General features: G+C 34.6%; 1 protein-coding gene across 1 annotated transcript; it reads left to right on the top strand.

Moving 5' to 3' along the window:
* Nucleotides 1–11,418: 11,418 nt before the first annotated feature.
* Nucleotides 11,419–21,786, top strand: LOC114400767 (ABC transporter B family member 19-like). Its single transcript, XM_028363396.1, has 10 exons — nucleotides 11,419–12,074; nucleotides 12,207–12,261; nucleotides 12,737–12,912; nucleotides 13,729–13,929; nucleotides 14,563–14,822; nucleotides 14,918–15,234; nucleotides 15,387–15,610; nucleotides 15,737–16,556; nucleotides 17,008–17,249; nucleotides 20,345–21,786. The coding sequence occupies exons 1-10, from the start codon at nucleotides 11,826–11,828 to the stop codon at nucleotides 21,551–21,553; spliced, it is 3,753 nt and encodes a 1,250-aa protein (XP_028219197.1). The 5' UTR covers nucleotides 11,419–11,825; the 3' UTR covers nucleotides 21,554–21,786.
* The last annotated feature ends 2,796 nt before the right edge of the window (nucleotides 21,787–24,582 follow it).

Here is a 24,582-nt window from a genome sequence, read left to right as displayed (position 1 = left end):
ATTACAAGTTAATTTTTAAGTTTTTGACTGATTTAACAATTTTACTGAATAGAATAATTCATAATTGGACGACAACATAGAGAAAAACTTGTAACTATAAGTTGATTTTATTTAAGTTCTAATAAAGTATAAAGACAAAAGAACTACTTTTTTTTATATATATAGAAAGACAAAAGAAATACTTAAAAATGAAACTCTGGGTTGATTATTTATGGTGAGACTGTGAGAGATTTGCCTTTAAAAAAAAAAATTGGTGAGAGATTTGACCGTTGCAATTTGAGGAAACCTTTCTCCATTTTATGTGTACTGTTTGGTGTGTGAAATGATTGTTCTCTCCTCTGAATGCTTGTGATGATCATTTGTGCAAGCGACATAAATTTGCATTTCAACTTGGGACCACAAAAAATCTTTTTATGGATGATGGACGGAACTTTTTTTCTTTCATTTTTTTTTTTTGAATTTTGTTTGTGTAACAATCTGAAACTATATGATGGAAGAATACCATTCTTAATAGACAAAAAATTTGAACCCAAAAAGAAAAACACCAAGATTGTTTTCAAATGATAGAAGAGATGTTTTGGGCCATGCCAATGAAAGTATGAAACTTCCACTCCATCATACTTATTGGCATTTTTATATTGATACTTATTAGCATTTGATGAGGGATTGTCTTCTTTATAAATAAAATTGAACATAAAAATGACAAATTCTTGTAACAATAACAACAATTAATAACTATATGTCTATATATTATTAGATGGGTGTTTTTAATTTGTTTGTTTGATCAATAACTCACAATTTTACTTAAATTAGGTAATCAATTTTCTATTAGTTCCCTGTTCATCCGCTTAATCGAGCATAAAATTTTTCCTTTGACTATATTATGCAAATATTAATTATATCAAGTGTTAAATATTTTTTTTTTCAAGTGACACATCTTTATATACTAAATTAGAATGTACTTTCTTAACTACAAGTGCTTAACTCATCTGTTAGTTCTTGTTAATTACAAAAAGGTTTAAAAATGATGTAATAGCTATATATAATTTTAAAAAAAAAATATAAAAAAGGTTCTTCTAGTGATTTACTTAAAAGCTAAAAATAATAATTTTTTAAATCTATAAGAGATATCATAAATTCAGTATTCTTTTTTAATTTAAAGAATGGTCCAAACTTTTCATTAAAAAAATGAAACGTACCATTTTGATTTCTTTATCTAGTTTAAAGTTTAAATTTAAATTATTTTAAATAACTTATTGACTTTTTTTATAATTTTATATTTTATATCAATCTGGAAATACATTATATACAAAATAATCAGTGATTAAAATAATTTCTCAATATATCAAAAAGTGATTATTGAGACTTGAGTTTCTTAACTAAAATTTGAAATTCTATCCCCTTATATTAAGCTGGTATAAGATAATGATAAAAGAATACTAGTATAAGATTTTATTTAAAGTAATAAATGTTAACCGTTGTATTACAGGTTGGAGTATCCAAATTGATTACTTCTCACTCATAACCTGTCATAAATAAAGCTTAATACATACCATACACAAAATCAATATTTAAAATGCATGTCTAACTTTATCTATTTTAAAAGGAATTTGTGTTTTTCTTCGAAATTGAAGTGATTCATATAAGCACAGCTATGACACGATTCAAACTTAAAATTATGAGCATGAAGGGTTTTGTAAACATAGAAGCGACTGTTCCATTAATTATTATGAGTATTGTTGTGAGAAATAGTAAACTTTTGTGCATAAATTTTTAAATTAAAATAAATTTATAAAACAATTAAATTAAGAAATAATAGATATTTATTATTCATAACCAATATTCTGTTAGAAAATTAAATAAATAATTTAAAAATATAATACTTTTAAAATTAAAGAGAAATTATAAAAAAAATCAAGATATATGTTAGTCGTTGTTTAAGGTTAAAGTGATACTGTCGAAAAATAGAGAGGTTAAAGTGACGTATAAGTTGACTTGAAATGTTAGTCGTTGTTTAGGTATCCATATTAAATGTTTTGAGCTACAGTATAAGGCTAGTTTTTAAAATGTGTATGTGATGTAAAACTACCAACCATAAAGGATGAGAGTAGCTTAATATATACTAGTAGTTAATTAATAAACTAATAATAAGGCGTATTAGTATAATTTAGCGTTAAAGAAAATGTTCACTTTAAATATACACTCATGCTATGCTATGCTATGCTTTTAAAGAAATGCATGCGTCTGAATGAAGTTGTAATTTTGCTTTTCCTAACTAGTGCTAGTATTGCTTGTCAAAAAAAAAAAAAAAAACTAGTGCTAGAATTTTAAATAAATAAAAATGTTATCTTGGTACTATTTCTTTTTATGATGTGTTTTACTTGATTTATTTTAATAGTAACCAATGACCAATGCAAGTATATTTATTGATCAATTTAACATAATGTTCATTTCCGACTAATTAGTTTTAAAATAAGTCATTATTAAAAAAGTTAGATTTATCAACAAAAATTAGGGTTTTTTCCCTCTCTATTACGTATATAGTTTAGAGATAGAAACAAACGGATTCGTAATTAGAGATAATCTTAAATTACATATATTAGAGATGGAAAATATCACCTTCACATGAAATTCACTTTCTTCTAAAAGTGGCCTGAGAAGTACTAAGAGGCTTAGTATTCTCTCTGAGCTTCTCGTAACCGGTCACCCAATGAAGAGGGATCAGCTCCTGCAATTCTTTTCTAGAAATGTTTCTGGGGATCTGGACAATGGATGGAGTTTCTTCCTGGTTGTCCCAAAGGAGAGTATTAGATGGTAACCATGATATGAGGACGAGGAGTAAGAGAACCTCTTTACAAATGGTAGAAACTTCTGAAAAGCAACCTATTTTGTTAAATTCTACTCTTTCCCTACCCAGAAATATATCCAAAACCCTTTCAGAAAAAATAGAAAATCTTGTGGAATATTCATATATTCCAGAAGACGCCCAAATATCTCAGTCCCTAAATCCCTTGTTAAGTCCTTATAACATATTCAAAAGACATCGTTACTCGTTAAGATCTATCACCAGTTTGATCACCACTAGAAGACCCCATATGAAAGAATATGTCCAGTCTTCAAGAATGGACTAGTGCTCGCTAACTGCTACTTCTGAGGAGCAATATGTCAATATTGAAATCCTCGAACAACTTATCAGAGGATGGCAACAACAGGGATACACCCATTTTCACTATGGAGCCATTAGGCTGGTATTATCCTTACATGGCAGAAGAGGACTTCCCGTGACTGCCAGAGTCTCCCTTCTGGACTCCAGTTACATCCACTATGAAAATGTTGTGATCGGAACTGTACTAACTACTCTTCATGCCAGAAGTGTGGTTCTCACCATCTTTCCAAATTACAACGTCAGTTTGAAAGATCCTATTCTCCTACAAAGAATGAAAGTCCAAATCCTGATCACTGGAGCAGAACAAGTATCCAAAGCTCATTCTGCTACCTTGCATCACCAGATTATATATAGATTGTAGAATCATGTTGTCAATCTATCTCTGCCTACTAGCCATGACAGTGCTCTCTTTATCCTGGCTAACAACCAGGAAGAAACTCCATCCATTGTCCAGATCCCAGAAACATTTCTAGAAAAGAATTGTAGGAGCTGATCCCTCTTCATTGGGTGACCGGTTACGAGAAGCTCGGAGAGAATACTAAGCCTCTTAGTACTTCTTAGGCCACTTTCAGAAGATCAGTAGATGGGCTTGTGACCACAACCTTCAAGAAACCAGATGAAGCCCGTGGCAGCAACTCTTTAGAGGTTTTTCATTCTTTAATAATAAAACCTAGAGTTAAAGAAGACAACAAAATGCCGATATTTGCCGTCAAGGCAGATGGAGGTGTGATATATTTAGATAAAGTAAATGGACACTTTATCTGGGATGTTGCTTCAGAAATGTGTGATTCAGACTGTTCCTGTGATGAACATGATGGAGACACAAATGATGATGAGGAGGATAGATGGAAGCCAGATCCAAGGCCTTGCAAACCGCCTCCACCACCACAAAGAAGAAGCGACCCTGAAAATGGACCATGGATGGGGATAAAGAAGAAATACCCAGAAGACCATTTTTGGAAAGAAAAAAGGATGGCAGAAATCCTAGGTTGGAGTCATCCATCTCTAAAGATTCCGGCAGCACTATACCTTGCATGATGTTTTCCTCCACATCCTATGATCAAGAGTTTCCATCTCTTGACAAAAAGACAGACCTAGTGACAAAAGTTTCAACCAAGCTCTACATAATTCCGACGGAAGTAGGGCCAGAAGGAAAGCTCAAAAGCCCTAGCCAGGCCGAAGAAGTTTTAAACTGGCAGACAGATAATGCCGGAGCCCAGAACCATCTCTTGAAAAAGATAGATGAGAAGATGGACAAAATATGTATCCAAGTAAGCACAAATGATGAAAAGCTACAGTACCTGTCTGACAGGATGAAAAAGCAATACCATCAACTTTCCAAGGAAATTGCTTGCCTTGAAGAAGAATGGAGAAAGACCGTTTTTGGGGCAGCGTCTGATGCCAAAGAAAGAGAAATAAGGAGGCTTAAAGCTCAAGTCCAGGATCTAGATTGATACATAGAATCAAAGATGATAGAAAAACAAAAGTTTAGCTTAGATCCTTATTCCTTTTTAACCCCTCCTTCTCCTACTTTCTATTCTCCATTCCCAAACCCTCCAGATTATTTCTTTCCCAAAGCTAGCCAATCCTGGTCTTTGCCCACAGCTTCAGCTTATAAGAAAAAACCAGAACCTCCAAAGAAAGAATCTACAAGACTAAATATCTCTTCCCAAGAGTCAGCTGAATCTCCTACAAGAATAGGAGAAACTCAAAAGAATGACCCTCATGACTTTCAAGATTCTCAGGATCCATATTCCCGGTTTTCGATTTAAAAAAAGCTAGAAGCCTCAGAAGGATCTGATGAAACTGGAACAGAATCTGAAGAATCTTCTTCAGAAACACAAAAATCTTATTCTGATGAAGAAGAAGAGGTTGGATACAAGGACATATCGAACATTTTGATGGCTCGCTCCACAGAAGAACTATTCTATGATTCTCTTGTAGAAGAAGAACCAATGATTTCAAAGAGTTCATCCTCCAAGCCAAATGCAGGACCTTGGTTTACCCTTGATGATACTCCCTCAAAAGAATGGAGAAAAAAACTCATCGAGATAGGAGCATGGTTGGATACAAAATTCATGAAAGATGCTGATACTTACAAAGTAATTGAAGAATTTTGTTGTCAGATGACGGGAACACTGAAGGAATGGTACCACAATCTAGGAGTTGTGCGTCAAAATCAGTTCCATGAATTAGGATCTACCGCAGCTGTTCTAGGAAAGAATTCTTTGAGATGAGGTGTTGTTCTTTAAAAATAAAAGATTTAGACAGACACTTCCAAAGAATGAACCAGAGATTTTATCTTCTCAATGGTCTCAATGATCCAAGCCTGAAGAATACATATGTGGCATCATTACCGGAAGAGATACAACCAGAATTAAACAAGATGGTAGCAGCCGCCCAAACGGATTTTTCTACCATGTCTATGGGACAAATCCATCAATTCACTATGGAGGTCGTTGACAAATTATGCAGATAACACCAACATTTCCCAGACATCATGAACAGAAAAGCCAAGTATAGCAGAGCATGTAAAAAACCTTACTTGGAAATCAAATGCAGAGAGAAAACTTGTCATTGCTCACCAAAGAAAAAGAAAGCCTTACAAACACACACAAAGGAGAAAAGAAGGCCATTGAAGTTTTTCAGGAGAAGCCAAAGGAGAGGAAAATCTAGGGGACAAAGATGTTTCATTTGCAACCAGACGAGACATTTTGCAAAACATTGTCCTAAGAAGTCACAAAAAGCCATCAGACTAATCTCTCATCTTCAAATCGGTGAATACGATGATATAGAATCTCTGTACTCTGAACAGAGTGAGCCAGATGATGAGACTGAATTTGCCCTAAACCATACAGACTCTTCTGATGAAGAATCCCCAACACCTTCAATCCCCATCTTCTCCATACAAGAAGAACAATCTATCAAGCCTGCGATTCCTCAACCATGTGTTGAAATTCAGGTGTTGGCAAAAAGTTTGAAAAAACAATTAAGGTTATTGCCTTTATAGATACTGGAGCTCAGAGGACGATGATGGATCCAGATATTATTCCACAAGAATATTGGAAAAATGAAGTAGCCTATTTTGTAGCAGCTGATGGAAAATTTTTTAGAACTGACTTAGTAACACATGCTCCTATAGACATCAAGTTTTCCCCTGATTGTATCATCTGGACCAAGGTGATTGGAAGCAAATTGTCTGATAGAGATCTCCTCATAGGAATGGATGTGTATACTACTGTCAATAAACTCCAGATACATTCTACGGGGATCAAATTCAAAAGAGAATTCAAGCCTTTTTCAGAAATCACAAGGCTCTTCTCTTTAGCCGAAGCCCCGCCAGAAGTTGGAGAGTTTAAACAAAAAATTTCCTCCCTGTGCGCAGAAAGTCATGAAGATTTCAACCATCCATCTCCTTTATGGAAAAACAAAGAATACTTTGTTGATCTACCATTCAAGCTAAATGAATATATCAATCCAACCAAAGCAACCCATCCAGGGATGACACCCTCAGATCTTCAAACAGCCAGACAAGAATGCATAATCTGCTAAGGCAAGGATTGATTGAGCCAACTCAGTCAAACTGGGCATGCCAAGCTTTTTATGTAGAAAAGAGAGCTGAAAAATTACGGGGAAAGAAAAGGTTAGTCATTGACTATAAGCCTCTCAATCATTTTCTTAAAGATGATAAGTTTCTCATCCCAAAGGTTTCATCTCTCCCCACCTTGATCAGAGAATCAAACTTATTTTCAAAGTTTGATTTAAAATCAGGTTTTTGGCAACTTGGCCTAAAACCCGAAGACCGATATAAAACAACTTTCTGTATTCCAAATGCTCAGTATCAGTGGACAGTCCTACCTTTTGGTCTAAAAGTAGCACCCTCTCTCTTTTAGAAAGCCATGACCAAAATCTTTGAACCAATTCTGGAAAACACTCTTGTCTACATATATGAGACATTCTCCTTATTTCAAAAGATATTGCCTCTCATAAAAAGTTGTTGAATCAATTCTTTGAAATAGCCAACCAGCATGGGATCATGCTCTCAGAAAAAAATATCCAGCTTGCTCAATCCCAAATTGATTTCCTAGGAATGCATTTTTCCCAGGGTACCTACCAGCCTTAGCCTCACATAGCTCAAGAGCTACTAAATTTTCCTGATGAAGATCTCACTGTTAAACAGATCCAACAATTCTTCGGAATGGTAAATTATATCCGAGATTTTATCCCCAGAGCAGCCCAATATATCAATTCATTATCCAAACTTTTGAAGAAAAACTCTTCTCCATGGTCAGAAGAACAGACGATATCTATCAAAGAGCTAAAAAAGATTGCTCAAAATCCCCTAGCCTTAAAGATCCCTGGAACAGGCCAGAGGATATTACAAACTGATGCAAGTGAAGCTGAGAAACATTATCACACTACATTCAAAGAGGCCTTGGCAGTAAAAAATGGAATCAAGAAATTTGATTTTCATTTGAGAGGACATCAGTTTCAGGTTCACATGGATAATTCATCATTTCCAAAAATTTTGGAATTTAAAAACAAGATGCCTCCAGATCCTCTAATTTTAAGGCTCAAGGATTGGTTTTTCAGGTATGATTTTTTTGTGAAACACATAAAAGGGAAGAATAATTTGATTCCTGATTTCCTATCCAGACCAAACCAAAAAACCGTTAAGGTAATCACTTCCATTCACTCCTTCCCACTGATATTCATGGCAAAACCATTATCTGAGACAACCAAAACTATTAAAGTGTTCCCTCCAGGATTAGTTACTCATACTCCTGCACAAATCCTCGAATATGCTAAGTCTTATTACTTCCATTTTCTGCATGAGACCATGAGATTCAAACACACCCCAACACAAATATTTAACCCTGAGATACTCTTTGGAGGTATATTTGAATTATTCTATGAAGTTGGGTGGGATTTGTGTGAACCAACCATATGGGCCATCTGGTGTAACACAGTGCAGTATTCAATCCCCATCACCATAAAACCTTTGATGACATACAACATATTGACAGATCCGTATAAAGATGAATATCTTTTATGGACAATGTTAGAATGATTTTCTCCTTTAGTATGGTGGCGTATGAAGCTGAAACAAATTCTAGACATTGAGAGACAAAGAGGGATTTCAGAAGATCACATAGAGAATTTAGTTTCTATTGTGATTATTCACCGTCCTTATTTTATGGAACAAGGAAAACTCTGGTCTAGAAATGAAGCTCAAGTCTGGGGAACCTTTGAAGTATATCCCTTGGAAGAAAGTTATCGTCATCAGCTAGCAAGGCATCTCTGTGAGATCAACAATTACTCATACAAAAATGTAGATCCAAATCTGCCCAGTTCATCTCAAAGGCCAAAGGAAAGTTATCCTACTGATAGGATAATACCCCAGAATACTGATGATGGTCAAATCCGAACAGAGTTTTATGTTCCAGAACCTGAGTTTCAAAAGGCAGAAGATTTAGCTGATGATTATTCCTCATTAGAACAAGATTGGAAAGACTATAATGCTCAATTAATGGAGGACTTATTGCACAAGAAGAGATATCGTTATCATCACCCGATGTATAGAAGTCTCACCAGATCAGAGGTACAAAATTACAACTTGTCATTATCCACCAGATCAGACCACAGGTCAGACTAGTAACTGCTGGAGAACACTTGTACAAAGGTGTGTGATGTAAAGAGAGTAATCTTCAGGATAAGGATGACCGTAATCTTATCCTAGTCATTGTGTGCCATGTGTCAGTCGTTTAAAGGTTGCCTTATCTTGTGACTATGCAGCCTTATCTTATCTGTAATAAAGTAGATTCTATGTTATCCGTTGTTATAATAATCTTATCCTTCCATGGATAAGACTTTGTATGTTAGTTTCGAATCCTCTCCTATATAAAGAGGATGAGTCTGTATGTCAAGACACATTGAAATTCAATAATACTCTCTTCTTTTTAAAATGACTATCTTCTTAAAGTTCGTTCTTCTTCAAACTCTGACCAGGATTGGCTAGCTTTGGGAAAGAAATATAAAAAATTCAAAAAATTGTAGATGAAGAAATTTAAAGGCGAAAGAGATTAAATCTATAAAATATGATTCAAAAAAATATTTTAATGAGTTATTTTGAGGTATTTGTTATAAGAGAAATAAACAAAGTGTTAGAGGTGGAAACCCATCCTTAATAGTAATAAATATATGTGTAATTTTGGTCCTTATTATATATTACGAAATTATATTTGCATTTATTAATATTAATTTTAGTATTATTTGTGTGTATATATATATATATATATTATACTTAGTATTATTATTTTAATAATATTATTATATATTTATTAATATTAACTTTAATATTATTAGCGCATATTCATTAATTTATGCTTATTAATATTATTAATTTAATGATACTAAATATATGTGTAATTTAATCCCTATTTAAGTTATAGTGTAATTTAAATTCATTGCTGGTGGACTTTAAGAAGGGGAGAGGGTAAATCCCATTTCCCAATTTTTGTTGAATTAGCTGTATATTTTACTATTTAATAAATAGAGTATTTCATAAAATTTTATAGATATTCAAAGTAATTCGTTTTGGATACTATTATATATACATATTTGATAAATGTAACGTTTAATATTAATTATATTATATAAATATGATATTTTAATGTTGTCGGTAGTGAATTGTATATTTAAGAAACAAATTTATTACCCAAGCGGTTCTAGATTTCTAGTGCTGTGGCAAACCTTAAAGGATGAGGGTGGGTTCAAATCACATCTAAATGTCTTGTGCATTTATTTTGGAGTCTTTGACTCTTTGTTATAGGAGAAATTAACAAAGTGTCATAGGTGAAACCTCCACTCTTAGTAAAAATTTACTGTAATTTTAATCTCTTATTTAAATTATATATAATATAGTTTTTATATATTTATTAAGCAATTTTATTAGCTTAATGATTCATTTATATGTTTGAATTTCATTTCACATGTATTATAAATTTCTTTTCCATTTTCAGATGTTACCTTAATTTTTCATCTCATCCTCACAAAAATGTCATGAACATATATGCATGTTAAAAAAAATGTTATCTTTCACCATAATGTTAAATCATTGTATTAGTTCTATGTCATTATTTAGTATCACCTTGACTAAATTTTTTAAATTTTTAATGGAAGGCTAATAGAGGAATCTGATTGAGATTAAGATGAAATTTAGAAAATCTAATTAACACAATTAAAAATTGAGAGATTAAATTTCCACAATTTCAATATATTCTATCAATTTCTACATATAAGATGTTTATAACTAATTTATGGATATTAAAAAAATTAGTCAATTTAGTTATTAAGGTAAAATTTATTTATAATTATAATATTTTCTTAAAACTATTCTTAAATAATTAATGCATGGACTATGGAGACATAATAATAAAGTTTTAATTTTTAAAATTAAACTTTTTATTTCTTCAATCCTCCTAAAGAGAGAAAAGGGATAATTTATAACATTTATTATATATGGACTCAAAAATCTAAAATAATTAAGACTATTTTGTTCAAAAAATAATTAAAAAAATTCTTATAAGAAAATATAAAATATTTTTTAAAATAATATCTTATAATTTAAAATCTTAAAGTCTAATTAATATTTTTTTAAAAATACCTTTATATAATACTAATTATTTCTTTTGGTCTTAAATATAAGAAGAAAAATATCATTTTTATCTTAAATATAAAAAATTTCAATTAACTTTATCTTATATATTATTGTTATCAGTAACATATCTTTTACTTAATTGAATAATTAATTTTAATGACTCTTTCTTATTTTTTATATCAAATTTTAATAAAATAAGTTGAAAAACTTATATTTTAATTAAAATTGATGCAAGGTGAGTAACTAATTTTGTTAATTGGTTTAATATTTTTTTTTATATATTTGATGTATTTAATACTTCATTAACTGTTTTTTAATGTAGATAAATTATTAGTCTTGAACAACTAAAAATATAGAAAGGAGAGAATAACAATTAATAACAACTTTGACCACTCTAAAAAAAACAAAAACTTTGACATTGTATTTAATTCTCATTTTTTCACCTATTAAAGAAAAGTAAGAAAAAAAAAAAAAAAAAACCAGACACAGCACAGAGCCCCATAACACTATTCACTTGATTCCTTTTATCTCTGTGGCTTTACCAACCTAACCGTGATTATTCATCATCATCATACTACTACCATGCTCTAATTCACAACCTCAGTTAAAACCAAACCACTCACACTATAAAACCACACTTCACACCTCTCTCTCTTCCCAAACTCTTGTTCTTCTCCCAAACTTCCTTTGACCACTGTCCACCAACACACACACTCTCTCTCAACTCTCTTTGCTTTCTCTACCAAACCAAAAAACGATATTGACACTGCAAAAAGATAGCATATATCAAAAGGGGTTGTTGTTTCAGATCTCCTTCATTCAATGTAAAGAAAAAAGTCACAACATGAAACACCTCACAAGGCCTAGATCTCCTTGTTCATGGCATTGAGACTCTGGTTACTCTAAAAATCCCATTTTGATTCCACCCTTTTGTTTTTTCTCACTTCAGAACCTGTGTTTCATAGTTTGGCGGTGTTTGTTTGTTTGTGACTTGTTCTAATGGCTGAAGCTGCTGAGCCTAATAAAGCATTGCCTGAGGCAGAGAAGAAGAAGGAGCAGACACTACCCTTTTACAAGCTCTTCTCATTTGCAGACAAGTGTGATTGGATGCTCATGATCTCTGGCAGCATAGGAGCTATTATTCATGGCTCATCCATGCCGGTTTTCTTCCTCCTCTTTGGTGAAATGGTTAATGGCTTTGGCAAAAACCAAATGAACTTGAAGAAAATGACAGAAGAAGTATCAAAGGTTAATTATTTAATCAATGAATTCTTATTATCGACACCTTCTATCAGATCCAAGATCTAAAGTTTTTATGTTTTTAATTATTTTTTCTTTTCTCTTCTTTACCTTAATTTTTTCTCATGATCGTGATTGCAGTATGCTCTCTATTTCGTGTACCTTGGCCTTGTCGTTTGCATATCATCCTATGCAGGTATGTTAAATTTTCTTTCTTTCTTTTTCTAAAAAAAAAACTGAACCTTTTTTCCCTACTTTCTCTCTCTTTGTTTTGTTGGTCCTAACCTGTGAACAAGAATCGATTACACTTATTGGACCATTGCTTCTGAGACTTCTTCGTGTGTGACTATTGTTGTTGTTTCATGAGCCACTTCACATCGATCCCACGTGTCTGTCAACAAAACGCACTCGTCCTTTTCCTTCACTTGTCAATCTCACTCTCACCACTTAAGATTTTTCCTGCCTAACATTATTATCTATCACTCCATTCTCATCTTTATCATGTATTAGTATTACCATTGATGATTGGTACACATTTCTATTACCTTAATTAAATAATTGAACCCCCCTACCATGCATCAAATTTTGTAACACTAAAAATAGCAAATAAAAATCATCTACCATTTCTTAATTCCTTAATTTTTTTTATGATGAATTAAATTTTTCACCAGAAATTGCATGCTGGATGTACACTGGGGAGAGGCAAGTGAGCACACTGAGAAAGAAGTACTTGGAGGCAGTGCTTAAACAAGACGTTGGTTTCTTTGACACGGATGCAAGAACAGGAGATATTGTTTTCAGTGTTTCCACAGATACTCTTCTAGTTCAAGACGCTATAAGCGAGAAGGTGCTTTTGAATTTGTCATCTTTCTTGTGTTTTTCTCTCTCTCTCAATTGTATGAAGAAAAAAAAAAGAACAATTTGAAACCATGGCCTTCTTGGGGGTAGTTAGTTGATTGATATCCATTAAAAGTGGGGCCCTACATGATCATAGAAAAAAATAGCGCACGTTAGCTAATCACGGTTTAACGTGCGCCAGTGTTAAGTCAAGTCACATAACTGATGTTGGAAGTTCTTTCATGGTACATTGAAATCATGGCCTTCCGGGGTTGCTGATTGATATCCATTACAAGTGGGGTCCATTTCCATACATACTTGATCATAGTACAAAGTGGTGCACGATAGCCAAAATGGCTTAACATGTGCCGGGATATGTCACATAGCTGATGTTGCATTGCAGTTTCCTTCATGGTATGAATAGAGAAAAGAACATATATAGAATCCATGGTCTTCTGGGGTTGTTGATAGATATCCATTAAAAGTGGGGTCCATTTCCATACATGATCATAGTACAAAGTGGTGCACGTTAGCAAAACATGGCTTAACGTGCACCAGGGTTAAGTGACATAGCTGATGTTGCATTGCAGTTTCTTCATGGTATGAAAAGAAAAAAGAACATATAGAAACCATGGTCTTCTGGGGTTGTTGATGGATATCCACTAAAGTGGGGTCCATACATGATCATAGAGCAAAGTGGTACATGTTAGCAAAGCACGGTTTAACATGCGCTGGGGATTAGTCACATGGCTGATGTTTTCTATTTTTTCGTAGAGTTTTTGTAGTTTTATGTTTGTTGGTTTATCATTTTGTGATGCTGCTGTAGGTGGGGAACTTCATACACTATCTATCAACGTTTCTGGCTGGTCTAGTGGTTGGTTTTGTTTCAGCATGGAGGCTTGCACTTCTGAGTGTTGCAGTGATTCCTGGGATTGCCTTTGCTGGTGGATTGTATGCTTACACACTCACTGGCCTCACATCGAAGAGTCGAGAATCTTATGCGAATGCTGGCATCATCGCCGAGCAGGTGAGGCTACTTCTTCATGGTTGGACTACTTGGTTTTGAACATATCATGTGCATGAATGTTGCACATGTTTCTATTTATGGAAGCAACACAAGATTAATATGTTCATGAAATAAAATGTTTGGATGAGTTGGTTGTGCTTGTTGTTGTGTTTGTTCTATTTTTTTTTAACCTTTGTTGGTGTATTTTCTTTTTTTAATCTGGGGTTATGGAAAAGCTTTTGAATTTTGATCCTCCTACTTTTGAGAGCGCATGCTCTTCTTTCATGTGAATTTGCGCCTTGTTTTAAGTTCAATGGTTGTTTAACGTGTGAAATGATGTCTTGTCGTGTGAGGCACTCATGAAAGTTCCTAGCTAGCTTTTTTCTCTTTTGTGAGTAAAATAATCAAAAAGCATGGTGATGATGATGGTGGTTGTGTGTTGCTCTAATGCCAACTATGGCCCTTGCTTACAATTAAGTACATGATAGGAAATTATGTCTTGCCTAAAGTTGCTTACTTTTTTAATTGTTTTAGATCTGTCCTTTACATTGATTTCCATAATCATTGGCTCAAAAATTGCCTCCATTAGAAAAAAAGAAAAGTGCCAGATTAATGTAGGGACTAATTAGTCTGCATTATGTGCAATTTGTACAGGCAATTGCTCAAGTTAGAACAGTTTACTCTTATGTTGGTGAGAGCAAGGCATTGAATTCTTATTCCGATGCAATACAAAACACATTGAAGCTTGGATACAAGGCAGGGATGGCCAAAGGTTTAGGCCTGGGATGCACATATGGAATAGCTTGCATGTCTTGGGCACTAGTTTTCTGGTATGCTGGAGTTTTCATCAGAAATGGACAAACAGATGGTGGCAAGGCGTTCACCGCTATTTTCTCGGCCATTGTTGGTGGCATGTGAGAGCCTAATTTGAGTAACTTTTGATGATTCTGTGTTAAACTTGTAATGAAGCCCAGCCTTTTGATCTTGACATGTTTGTTTGCTTCAACAGGAGTTTGGGACAGTCATTTTCGAACTTAGGCGCTTTCAGCAAAGGCAAAGCTGCTGGATACAAATTGATGGAAATCATCAATCAGAAACCAACCATAGTGGAAGATCCATCGGAAGGAAAGTGCTTAGCTGAGGTTAATGGCAACATTGAATTTAAGGATGTCACTTTCAGCTACCCTTCGAGGCCGGATATGTTTATCTTTCGCAATTTCTCAATCTTTTTCCCTGCTGGTAAAACTGTTGCAGTTGTTGGTGGTAGTGGATCTGGAAAAAGCACAGTTGTTTCCTTGATAGAAAGGTTCTACGATCCAAATGAAGGTAACTAAGCACATTTAACTCTCTTGAAGGAGCAAATTTTTGGTACTACTATGACATTTTTGTGATACTATTGAAATTTCTTGCTTATGAAGATAACAAGTTTTGATTATTGGATGAACAACTATGTTGATCTCTTTGAAATGGCCAAGCAGGTCAGGTTCTGCTGGATAATGTGGACATTAAGACACTACAACTAAAATGGTTACGTGATCAAATTGGGTTGGTGAATCAAGAACCTGCACTCTTTGCAACTACCATTCTTGAGAATATACTCTATGGAAAACCTGATGCAACAATGGCTGAAGTGGAGGCTGCTACTTCTGCTGCAAATGCTCATAGCTTTATTACCTTACTTCCTAATGGCTATAACACTCAGGTGGGGGTAGTACTAATAATTTTCAAGCCTTACTAAGTTGTACCAATTTCTGGTTTTGGCTTAAAATTTGGTCATTTAGTACTAGTCAAGTGTGTGTGAATTACAGTACTTTGTGTTTCTCATCAGGTAGGAGAGCGAGGAGTTCAATTATCTGGGGGCCAAAAGCAGAGAATTGCTATTGCTAGAGCTATGTTGAAAAATCCAAAAATCCTTCTATTAGATGAAGCTACTAGTGCTCTTGATGCAGGGTCTGAAAACATTGTTCAAGAGGCACTAGACAGGCTCATGGTTGGAAGAACAACCGTGGTTGTTGCACATCGTCTATCAACCATAAGGAATGTTGATACCATTGCAGTTATACAACAAGGCCAAGTTGTTGAGACAGGCGCACATGAAGAACTCATTGCCAAGGCAGGCACCTATGCCTCACTCATTCGGTTCCAAGAAATGGTTGGAAATAGGGACTTCTCCAACCCATCAACTCGCCGGACACGGTCATCTCGCTTGAGCCATTCATTGTCAACCAAGTCCTTAAGCCTCCGGTCTGGAAGCTTGAGGAACTTGAGCTACCAGTATAGCACCGGAGCCGATGGCCGCATTGAGATGATATCAAATGCTGAAACAGACAAGAAAAATCCTGCCCCAGATGGATATTTCTTCAGGTTGCTCAAGATGAATGCTCCTGAATGGCCTTACTCAATCATGGGAGCTGTTGGTTCTGTTCTTTCTGGATTCATTGGCCCAACTTTTGCTATTGTTATGAGCAACATGATTGAGGTCTTTTACTTCAGTAATTATGCATCCATGGAGAGGAAGACTAAGGAGTATGTCTTCATTTACATTGGTGCTGGTCTCTATGCTGTTGGTGCATACTTGATACAACATTACTTCTTTAGTATCATGGGAGAAAACCTCACCACAAGGGTCAGAAGAATGATGCTTGCCGGTATGATTTATTTTGTGTTAGTGTGCATGTGTGTGGTATTCTCTACTTTACTTTGTTCTCACATTCTCTTTCAACACTTTCTGAAAATATTGCCAAAAGTCTTGGCAATGTTTTGTGAATGAATTATTTCTAGCAAATAAGTGTTTTAAAGTTTTTTCAAAGGATAAAACTTAAGTTAAATTTGTTTTAGGTCAATCAGAGTTAGAGTTTCATCTTGCTAATCTATGCAAATAGTTTTCAAGGCCAATCATCGTAACTTATGCTGATCTTTTATACAAACTTTTGTTATGCTGATTACCGAAGTAAAACTCTAATTCTTATCGGAGATCATTACTAAAGGGGCATGTGTTTCAAAAAGCTAGTAAAAAAAGGGGTTATGTTTTTTCTTCTTCTTCGAAATAACAAATAAAACAAATACATAAATTTTGGTATTTGTATTGTTTTTTTATAGCTATTTTGAGGAATGAAGTTGGATGGTTCGATGAGGAGGAGCACAACTCAAGCCTTGTTGCAGCTCGCCTTGCCACAGATGCAGCTGATGTCAAGTCTGCCATTGCTGAGAGGATATCAGTGATTCTACAGAACATGACATCTCTCCTTACTTCTTTCATAGTTGCTTTCATAGTTGAATGGAGGGTTTCCTTGCTCATCTTGGCAACTTTCCCTCTCCTTGTTCTAGCCAATTTTGCTCAGGTAAATTAAATCTCACACCCTCCTCCTCTCTAATCATATGTTTTTTCTTTTTTTAATATTGAATCTCAGACCTTATGCATGTTTTCCCAAATCTCCCATCCCATCCATAGTGGTTTTAAAAGCAAACATTATCATGATAACATTCATATGATATGCCAATGATATAAACTACTATAATAAATTAGATCCAAGTTTTGATGCAAGTTTTTGTAGCACTTTTCTTCTCCCAAGACATGAAAAATTGTTTTTTAGCATGGTTCAAGTGAACTTTTAAAATTGTCTTGTTATTTGCATGTGTTGACCTATGACTAGTGGTGGGGTCAGGCCAAGGGGGTAACTCTAGATTTTTTCTATCCCAAGATTCTTATATATCACTAGTGTAGTGTTAGATCCTTACCTTATACTTGGCCTTTTACACTGGTGAAAATCTAGCTCCACATACAAGCTGGCATTAAACGACAAAAAAGCTAAAACAACAAAGTCCCCACCCAAAGTTGAACGATGCACGTGCCTTCTTCCAAGTCCAGTGCATTAACTTCTGGGAAATAAATAACTCATAATATATTGGCCTATTAAAAGCACATTAATAATGGCCATTAAATTTTAATTTATTTTATGGGTACAGATTCCATACCTGACCATCAACTTCGATGTCACACACTGAGACTGGTCTTGCAGTTCAAAATTACTACTACTATTATATTATTATTATTATTATTATTATTATTATAATACTATTATTGTGAGTTCTAATATCTCTGCCAACTGTCTATGGAAGTATATTTTAATTTATTATAGTAAAGAATTGAAGATAGAAATCATGCTCTTCATTGGTAGAATAGAAATCCTTGCAGAGCTAGACTCATTTTTTAAAAAATATTTTTTGGGGTACTGAAGAGGAAACTTCATTATATTCATTTTCTTATTCATTATTTTTCTGCAAACCCCAAACCTTTTTTATTTGTCTAGGAATCTGAACTTTTATTTTTTAGCTCCCCACCCGTGATCGTATTCAGTCCTTTTTCAGGTCCTAGACATGTGACCTTCATAGTCATTTATTTATATATTTATATATTATGTTCAAGTACACCCACTTACTATTTTTTAAGAGCATTTTAATAAGTTACAATTTTTGATTTTCTTAGATATATTAAGTGTGAAGATTTATTAATATACATCTACTTATTTTGTAAAAAGAATATTTTAATAAATTAAGTTCTATTTCCATAAAATATTTCTTCTAGAAAATAAGTAAACTTACGTTAGTAAATTTTAGGGTTGAATGGGTGAAATATTTGTGTTTATTTTAACCATTGGAGATTTTGACTATGCACGTGAGACCATGTGGGGTTTGCTGCATTTACATTGTTTAGCTGTATATGGATAACACCTCAGCTGTTTAATTAGGACATGCATGTGAGTAATTCTGGAGATAGTATCACATGGACTTTCTACCTTGCTTTTTGGGTGCACAATTCTCGATCCTGCTCCAATCTAATTGTTTGGTAAAAGTAGTTAATATAGTGTCACATGTAGTTAATATATATTTTATCATGGAGTTTTTCTTTTTTATTTCAAAAGACAGTTTTTAAAAGTATTTTGCAGAACAATTTTTGGGTTATGTTTTTTGCTGTAACTTTTGTCTTACTTTGTGTAAAAATATTATTTTTCTGTTTATAATTTAGGGATATAAGTTTTTTATTGTGCATATTTTTCACGGGAATACCCCGCACGATGTAAAAGCGTAAAAGTAGTGATGATTTTCACTTTCGCTTGTGTCGATGATTCCCCCGGAAAAGCATGCAAAGTTAACAAAATAAAAACTTAGACAATACTAATAATTAGTAAATTCAAAATTTCCCCTAGTTGTTTTTACTTTTCATATGGGTTAACTTTTTTAATTAATGCTAAGTATTTCTACATAATTTTTCACTTAATCTGTCACACTTCACAATAACATCGCCTTTGTCACACTTAGGAATTAGGATGACACATTAATATTTTTAAAAAATGTCAAATTTCACAATAATAATAGGATGACACATTAATATTTTTTTTAAAAAAAAAAAATCAAATTTTCATGCATCATTTTCAAACTAATAACAGTAGAGTTAATACTGTAAGGGGTAGTGTTCTAGATTCTGCGCATGCTATAGGCACAGGGCAAGAAAATAGACTGATTGATCAGGGACATGTACGTTATTATCTATCAATGTCTTTTAATGTAGTAGTTGTCTATACCATGCATGTAACATTCAACATTCTCTCTCCTCCGGGTCCCACCCCCACCACCCCTTTAGCCCGTTAGGTTCTTTTTTTTCAGTGGATTTATTCACCCTCACTGAACCTTTTTACCAAAAATGAATAGTGTGCAATTACTGAAAATTACCAACATCCCTTTGTCCAATCTTGGCAGAAGCTCAACATTTAATTGTTAAAGTTTACCGTTATACTTGCAGTTATTTGTTACCCTCTTGCTTTGCATGGATTTAGTAGCCAACAAAATCCAGTAGCATAGGTTCAAGAATTACTCTTGCTTCACGTTCCCAAAAGAAAAAGTTTAAGAGTATTACTACAATAAAACTAGGAACTTGTTAAGATTCAGAAAACATTTTTTAGTTTTCAATTTTGGTTTATACAATTATTAATTTTTTTTATTTAATTCAAAGGTTTCTGAAGATAAAAAATAAAAATACAAAACCAAACATGTCCCAAGTGTTTCTAATGTTCTTGTCTTTTTGTTTAGGTGTACTTTGAATATTTTTTGGTGTACTCATGTTCTTGTCTATTTCACTGTTTGTATCAATGTGGAATGTTAGTAACACATTCTATAACATATTATTATTTCTTAAAATTTATCTGAAACTACAAAATCATAACCGAGACTCATTCAATATAGAGTGAAACCTACAAAATTCTTAATAAGTTTTAGTCATTAATAATGTGTTTTGCTAGCATTTTTCTGATTTCAAATAATTTAATCTTAGAAGTTAGAACATCCTAGGAATCTAACTTGGTTTGTGTAGAATTAGAACATTATGCTGTTGATTAAGTGCTAACAATGGAATGATTTTCTCTGTCTTTGGATTCTGCAGCAACTATCTCTAAAAGGGTTTGCTGGAGACACAGCCAAGGCTCATGCAAAGACAAGTATGATAGCAGGAGAGGGAGTGAGCAACATCAGAACAGTTGCAGCATTCAATGCTCAGAACAAGATGTTATCGGTGTTCTGCCACGAGCTCCGAGTGCCTCAGAGCCAGAGCCTGCGCCGGAGCCTGACATCCGGCTTCTTGTTCGGTCTCTCTCAGCTTGCCCTCTATGCCTCCGAGGCTCTCATTCTATGGTATGGTGCACATTTGGTCAGCAAAGGTGTTTCAACCTTCTCAAAGGTCATCAAGGTGTTTGTGGTCCTAGTGATCACTGCGAATTCGGTGGCTGAAACCGTGAGCCTTGCACCGGAGATTATTCGCGGTGGCGAAGCTGTTGGTTCAGTGTTCTCAATCCTCGATCGATCAACAAGAATTGACCCTGATGATCCTGATGCTGATCCGGTTGAATCGCTTCGCGGGGAAATTGAGCTCAGACATGTTGATTTTGCATACCCTTCTAGGCCTGATGTGATGGTGTTCAAGGATTTTAACCTTAGGATCCGTGCAGGCCAGAGTCAGGCTCTTGTGGGGGCAAGTGGTTCGGGGAAGAGTTCTGTTATTGCATTGATTGAGAGATTCTATGACCCTATTGCTGGAAAAGTGATGGTGGATGGAAAGGACATTAGGAAGTTGAACTTGAAGTCTTTGAGGCTTAAAATTGGGTTGGTGCAGCAAGAGCCAGCACTTTTTGCAGCAAGCATTTTCGAGAACATTGCATATGGGAAAGAAGGTGCAACCGAGGCTGAGGTGATTGAGGCCGCGCGTGCTGCGAACGTGCACGGATTTGTGAGTGGTTTGCCTGAAGGTTACAAGACACCGGTTGGCGAGAGAGGCGTGCAACTCTCTGGAGGGCAAAAGCAAAGGATTGCCATTGCAAGAGCCGTGCTTAAGGACCCCACAATTCTTCTACTAGATGAGGCCACAAGTGCACTTGATGCTGAGTCCGAGTGTGTGCTACAAGAGGCCTTGGAGAGGCTAATGAGGGGTCGCACCACGGTGCTCGTGGCTCATCGTTTGTCAACCATTAGAGGGGTTGATTGCATTGGTGTGGTTCAAGATGGGCGCATTGTGGAGCAAGGTAGCCATTCTGAACTTGTCAGCAGGCATGAGGGGGCATATTCTAGACTCTTGCAGCTACAACATCATCACATATGAGAATATGAGAGAAAGAGATTATTGTTTTTTTTGTATTTGATAAATATGACCTTGTGGGGGTGATAATTATGTTTGGGTCCCATTAACCTCATGCTTTGGTTTTTCTTTTTTTCTTTCTTTTAGATGTAGATATGTGGGATATGAGGTTTGTAGCTTGAGTTCAAAGTGATCTATTTCCAATGGGGTATCAATTATTATATTTAATCACATGCCAATGGTGCATAAGCCTGTCATCTATCTTCTTTTTTTTAGCCTTTTCTTCTACCTTCCTATTAGTACAATTTATAATGTCTTGTTGCTGCCCTTTGCTTTTTCTACATGCATGTAGTCAGCAAATAACTTGCATTCACACAGTCAACAATTCTTAATCGTCTGATTAAGATCGAAGAACTCATATTTTATCGCGATCTTCATTCAACGGTTGCAAAGTGCTGACTGCATGAATGTGTGTTTTGTTAACATGATTTTTTCTTAGTTAAAGATAAACATATGGCTTTTTCTATGGAGGGGGCCCCTATAAGAGGAGTAGTGGCATTGCTGGAAAATCAAACAACAAAGAAAAAACGTACTTATCTCCTTTTTTTAACAAAATGGAGACACAATCAGTTGAGGCAGATGAGGGATGGGTGAAACATTATTCAATGTAATGCTTTAAATCTTCAAAATGACCCCACTTGATGCTGTCTAGAAGGATTTCCCTCTCTGGCCACTCATTGAACATGAAGGGGACTTTATCACACCACAATTAACTAAAATTGAGTGCACCTTTTATTTTCTCTCAAGAATTTTTTTTTTTTTTGGGGGGGGCGGGGGGGAATATGAATGGCCCCAATGTAGACAACATAAGCTAAAGGATGCAAATCAAGGACAGATCTCTCATATCCTTTTATCACATGGATCAGACTTACTTGTAACCTTCACTGAAAAGGATGCTACCATCCATATGTGTACTTGGTCTGCCACAAAAGTAAACAGAGAAAGTTACAAGAGAGATTGGTCCCTTTTAAGGTCCTAAATACATCTGCAGTGACCAGTGTGTTTAAAGTTATGTATGAGGGGAGGGTTTGTGGAGAAGACAAATGCATGGTTATGAGCAGGAGAAGTGGAGAAAATGATGGGTGGGAAGAATAGAGATCAAATGGGGTGTGGAAAGAGATTTTCAAATGACATTTGGTTGTTGGAAGGATTGATGATGCATCAGCATCAGAGTGAGCCTCAATTATATGTGCCTGCAGACTGAGTTCAATGCATGTTAAGTACTGAATTGAATTTTGTGTTGGATTTTTCAGGATAATCTTGTTTAGACACCATATAAGTCTATGGCTAGGACTACTTATACTAATAGACAAAAAGATTCCAATTATTTTCTGTCATTTGGCTAATTTCCTTCTAGATAAATTCAACACTTTTTTAAGCATAGAAATGACACGTAACATGGGGATTGAACTTAATCAAAGAAAATGCGATGTTTTTCTCTGCCTGTGGATCAAAGAATTGAATTGGATGAAGATACGATGGACTATTATATCCTGTTTTAATTTGTTTGGTGACATGATAAAGTAGAATAAAATTATCAAACTTAGTTTGTTTATTTGTTCAATAGTGATCCTAAGGGAAACATTGCATTAGGAACAAATATGATATGATACAGCAAATAGCCCCTATTAATCCTCACTTCACACAATCATATTACACTTTTTATTATTTTTTTATTTCACCACCTAACAGAATCCATGTCTGCCATGGATATATGAAACCTTGCAGAGGAAGCTAAAGAGAAAAAGAAAATGAAAGAAGTTGTGATTAGCATAGAATGAATTAGCTTACAAGAGTTGGTTATTACAGTTGGTTATAAGAATAACTAACTTGTAACTAACTAAATTAACGCTAGTTACAATATGATAACTTGAAATACAGAAATTGAAATGCACCAGGCATTAGAGCCTTAGTAGACATGTCTGCAAGCTGATTTGCTGAGGAAACATGGAGCAATTTCACAAGTTCTTTTTGCATCTTCTCTCAAACTATATGACAATTAATCTCAATGTGCTTTGTTCTCTCATGAAAATCAAGATTGACATCTATGTGAAGAGCATATATATTATCACAATACAAAGCAGCAGGTTGTTGAAAATTGATTTTGAACTCTTCAAGCAGGAAAGTAAGCCATTTTAGCTCACAAGTAGCACTAGCCAGTGCTCTATACTTAGCTTCTGAGGAGCTTTTGGATACAATGGCTTCTTTCTTAGACTTCCACGAAATCAAAGAATTACCAAGTTATATGGCATAACCAGTAATAGACCTTCATGTATCAATGCAGCTAGCCCAATATGGATCACTAAATCCTTTTAGATGAATGCTACTATTGAAAAAAAGAAAAATCCCTGCACCTGGGGACCCTTTGATGTATCTAAGAATTCTAAATGCAGCTTATTGATGAATTAAGGTAGGTTTAACAACAAACTAACTTAGATGTTGTACATCATATATGATGTATGGCCTTGTGTTGGTCAGATAAATCAGTGTGCCGATTAGTCTCCTATAGGAAGATGCATCACATTATTACTGTTAATCTGTCTTTTTTGTTGAACTGCATAAGAGAAAACCTTAGCTATGCTAGGTAAAGGATACATCATCAGTACAGTGGACTGACAGTGTTGAATTGATCATTCAAACTCTTAAGAATTTGCACAACTTGATCATGCTTCTTTCTATACATAACACTAGTAAGAACATCACATGTACCTTTTGGATTACATGTACACGCTGGATCAGGCCGATAACTTTCCAACTCATCCCAAATAATATGTAATCTTGTAAAAATCCCTACACCTAGGGACCCTTTGATGTATCTGAGAATTCTAAATGTAGCTTGTTGATGAATCGAGGTAGGTTCAACAAAAAAATTGACTTAGATGTTGTACAACATATGTGATGTCTGGCCTTGTGTTGGTTAGATAAATCAGTCTACCAATTAGTGTCCTATAGGAAAATGCATCACATCATTACTATTCATCTGTCTTTCTTGT

This window comes from Glycine soja, chromosome 19 (genome assembly GCF_004193775.1).
Source record: "Glycine soja cultivar W05 chromosome 19, ASM419377v2, whole genome shotgun sequence".
NCBI lineage: Eukaryota > Viridiplantae > Streptophyta > Magnoliopsida > Fabales > Fabaceae > Glycine > Glycine soja.
This window is presented reverse-complemented; position numbering and strand designations above follow the sequence as displayed.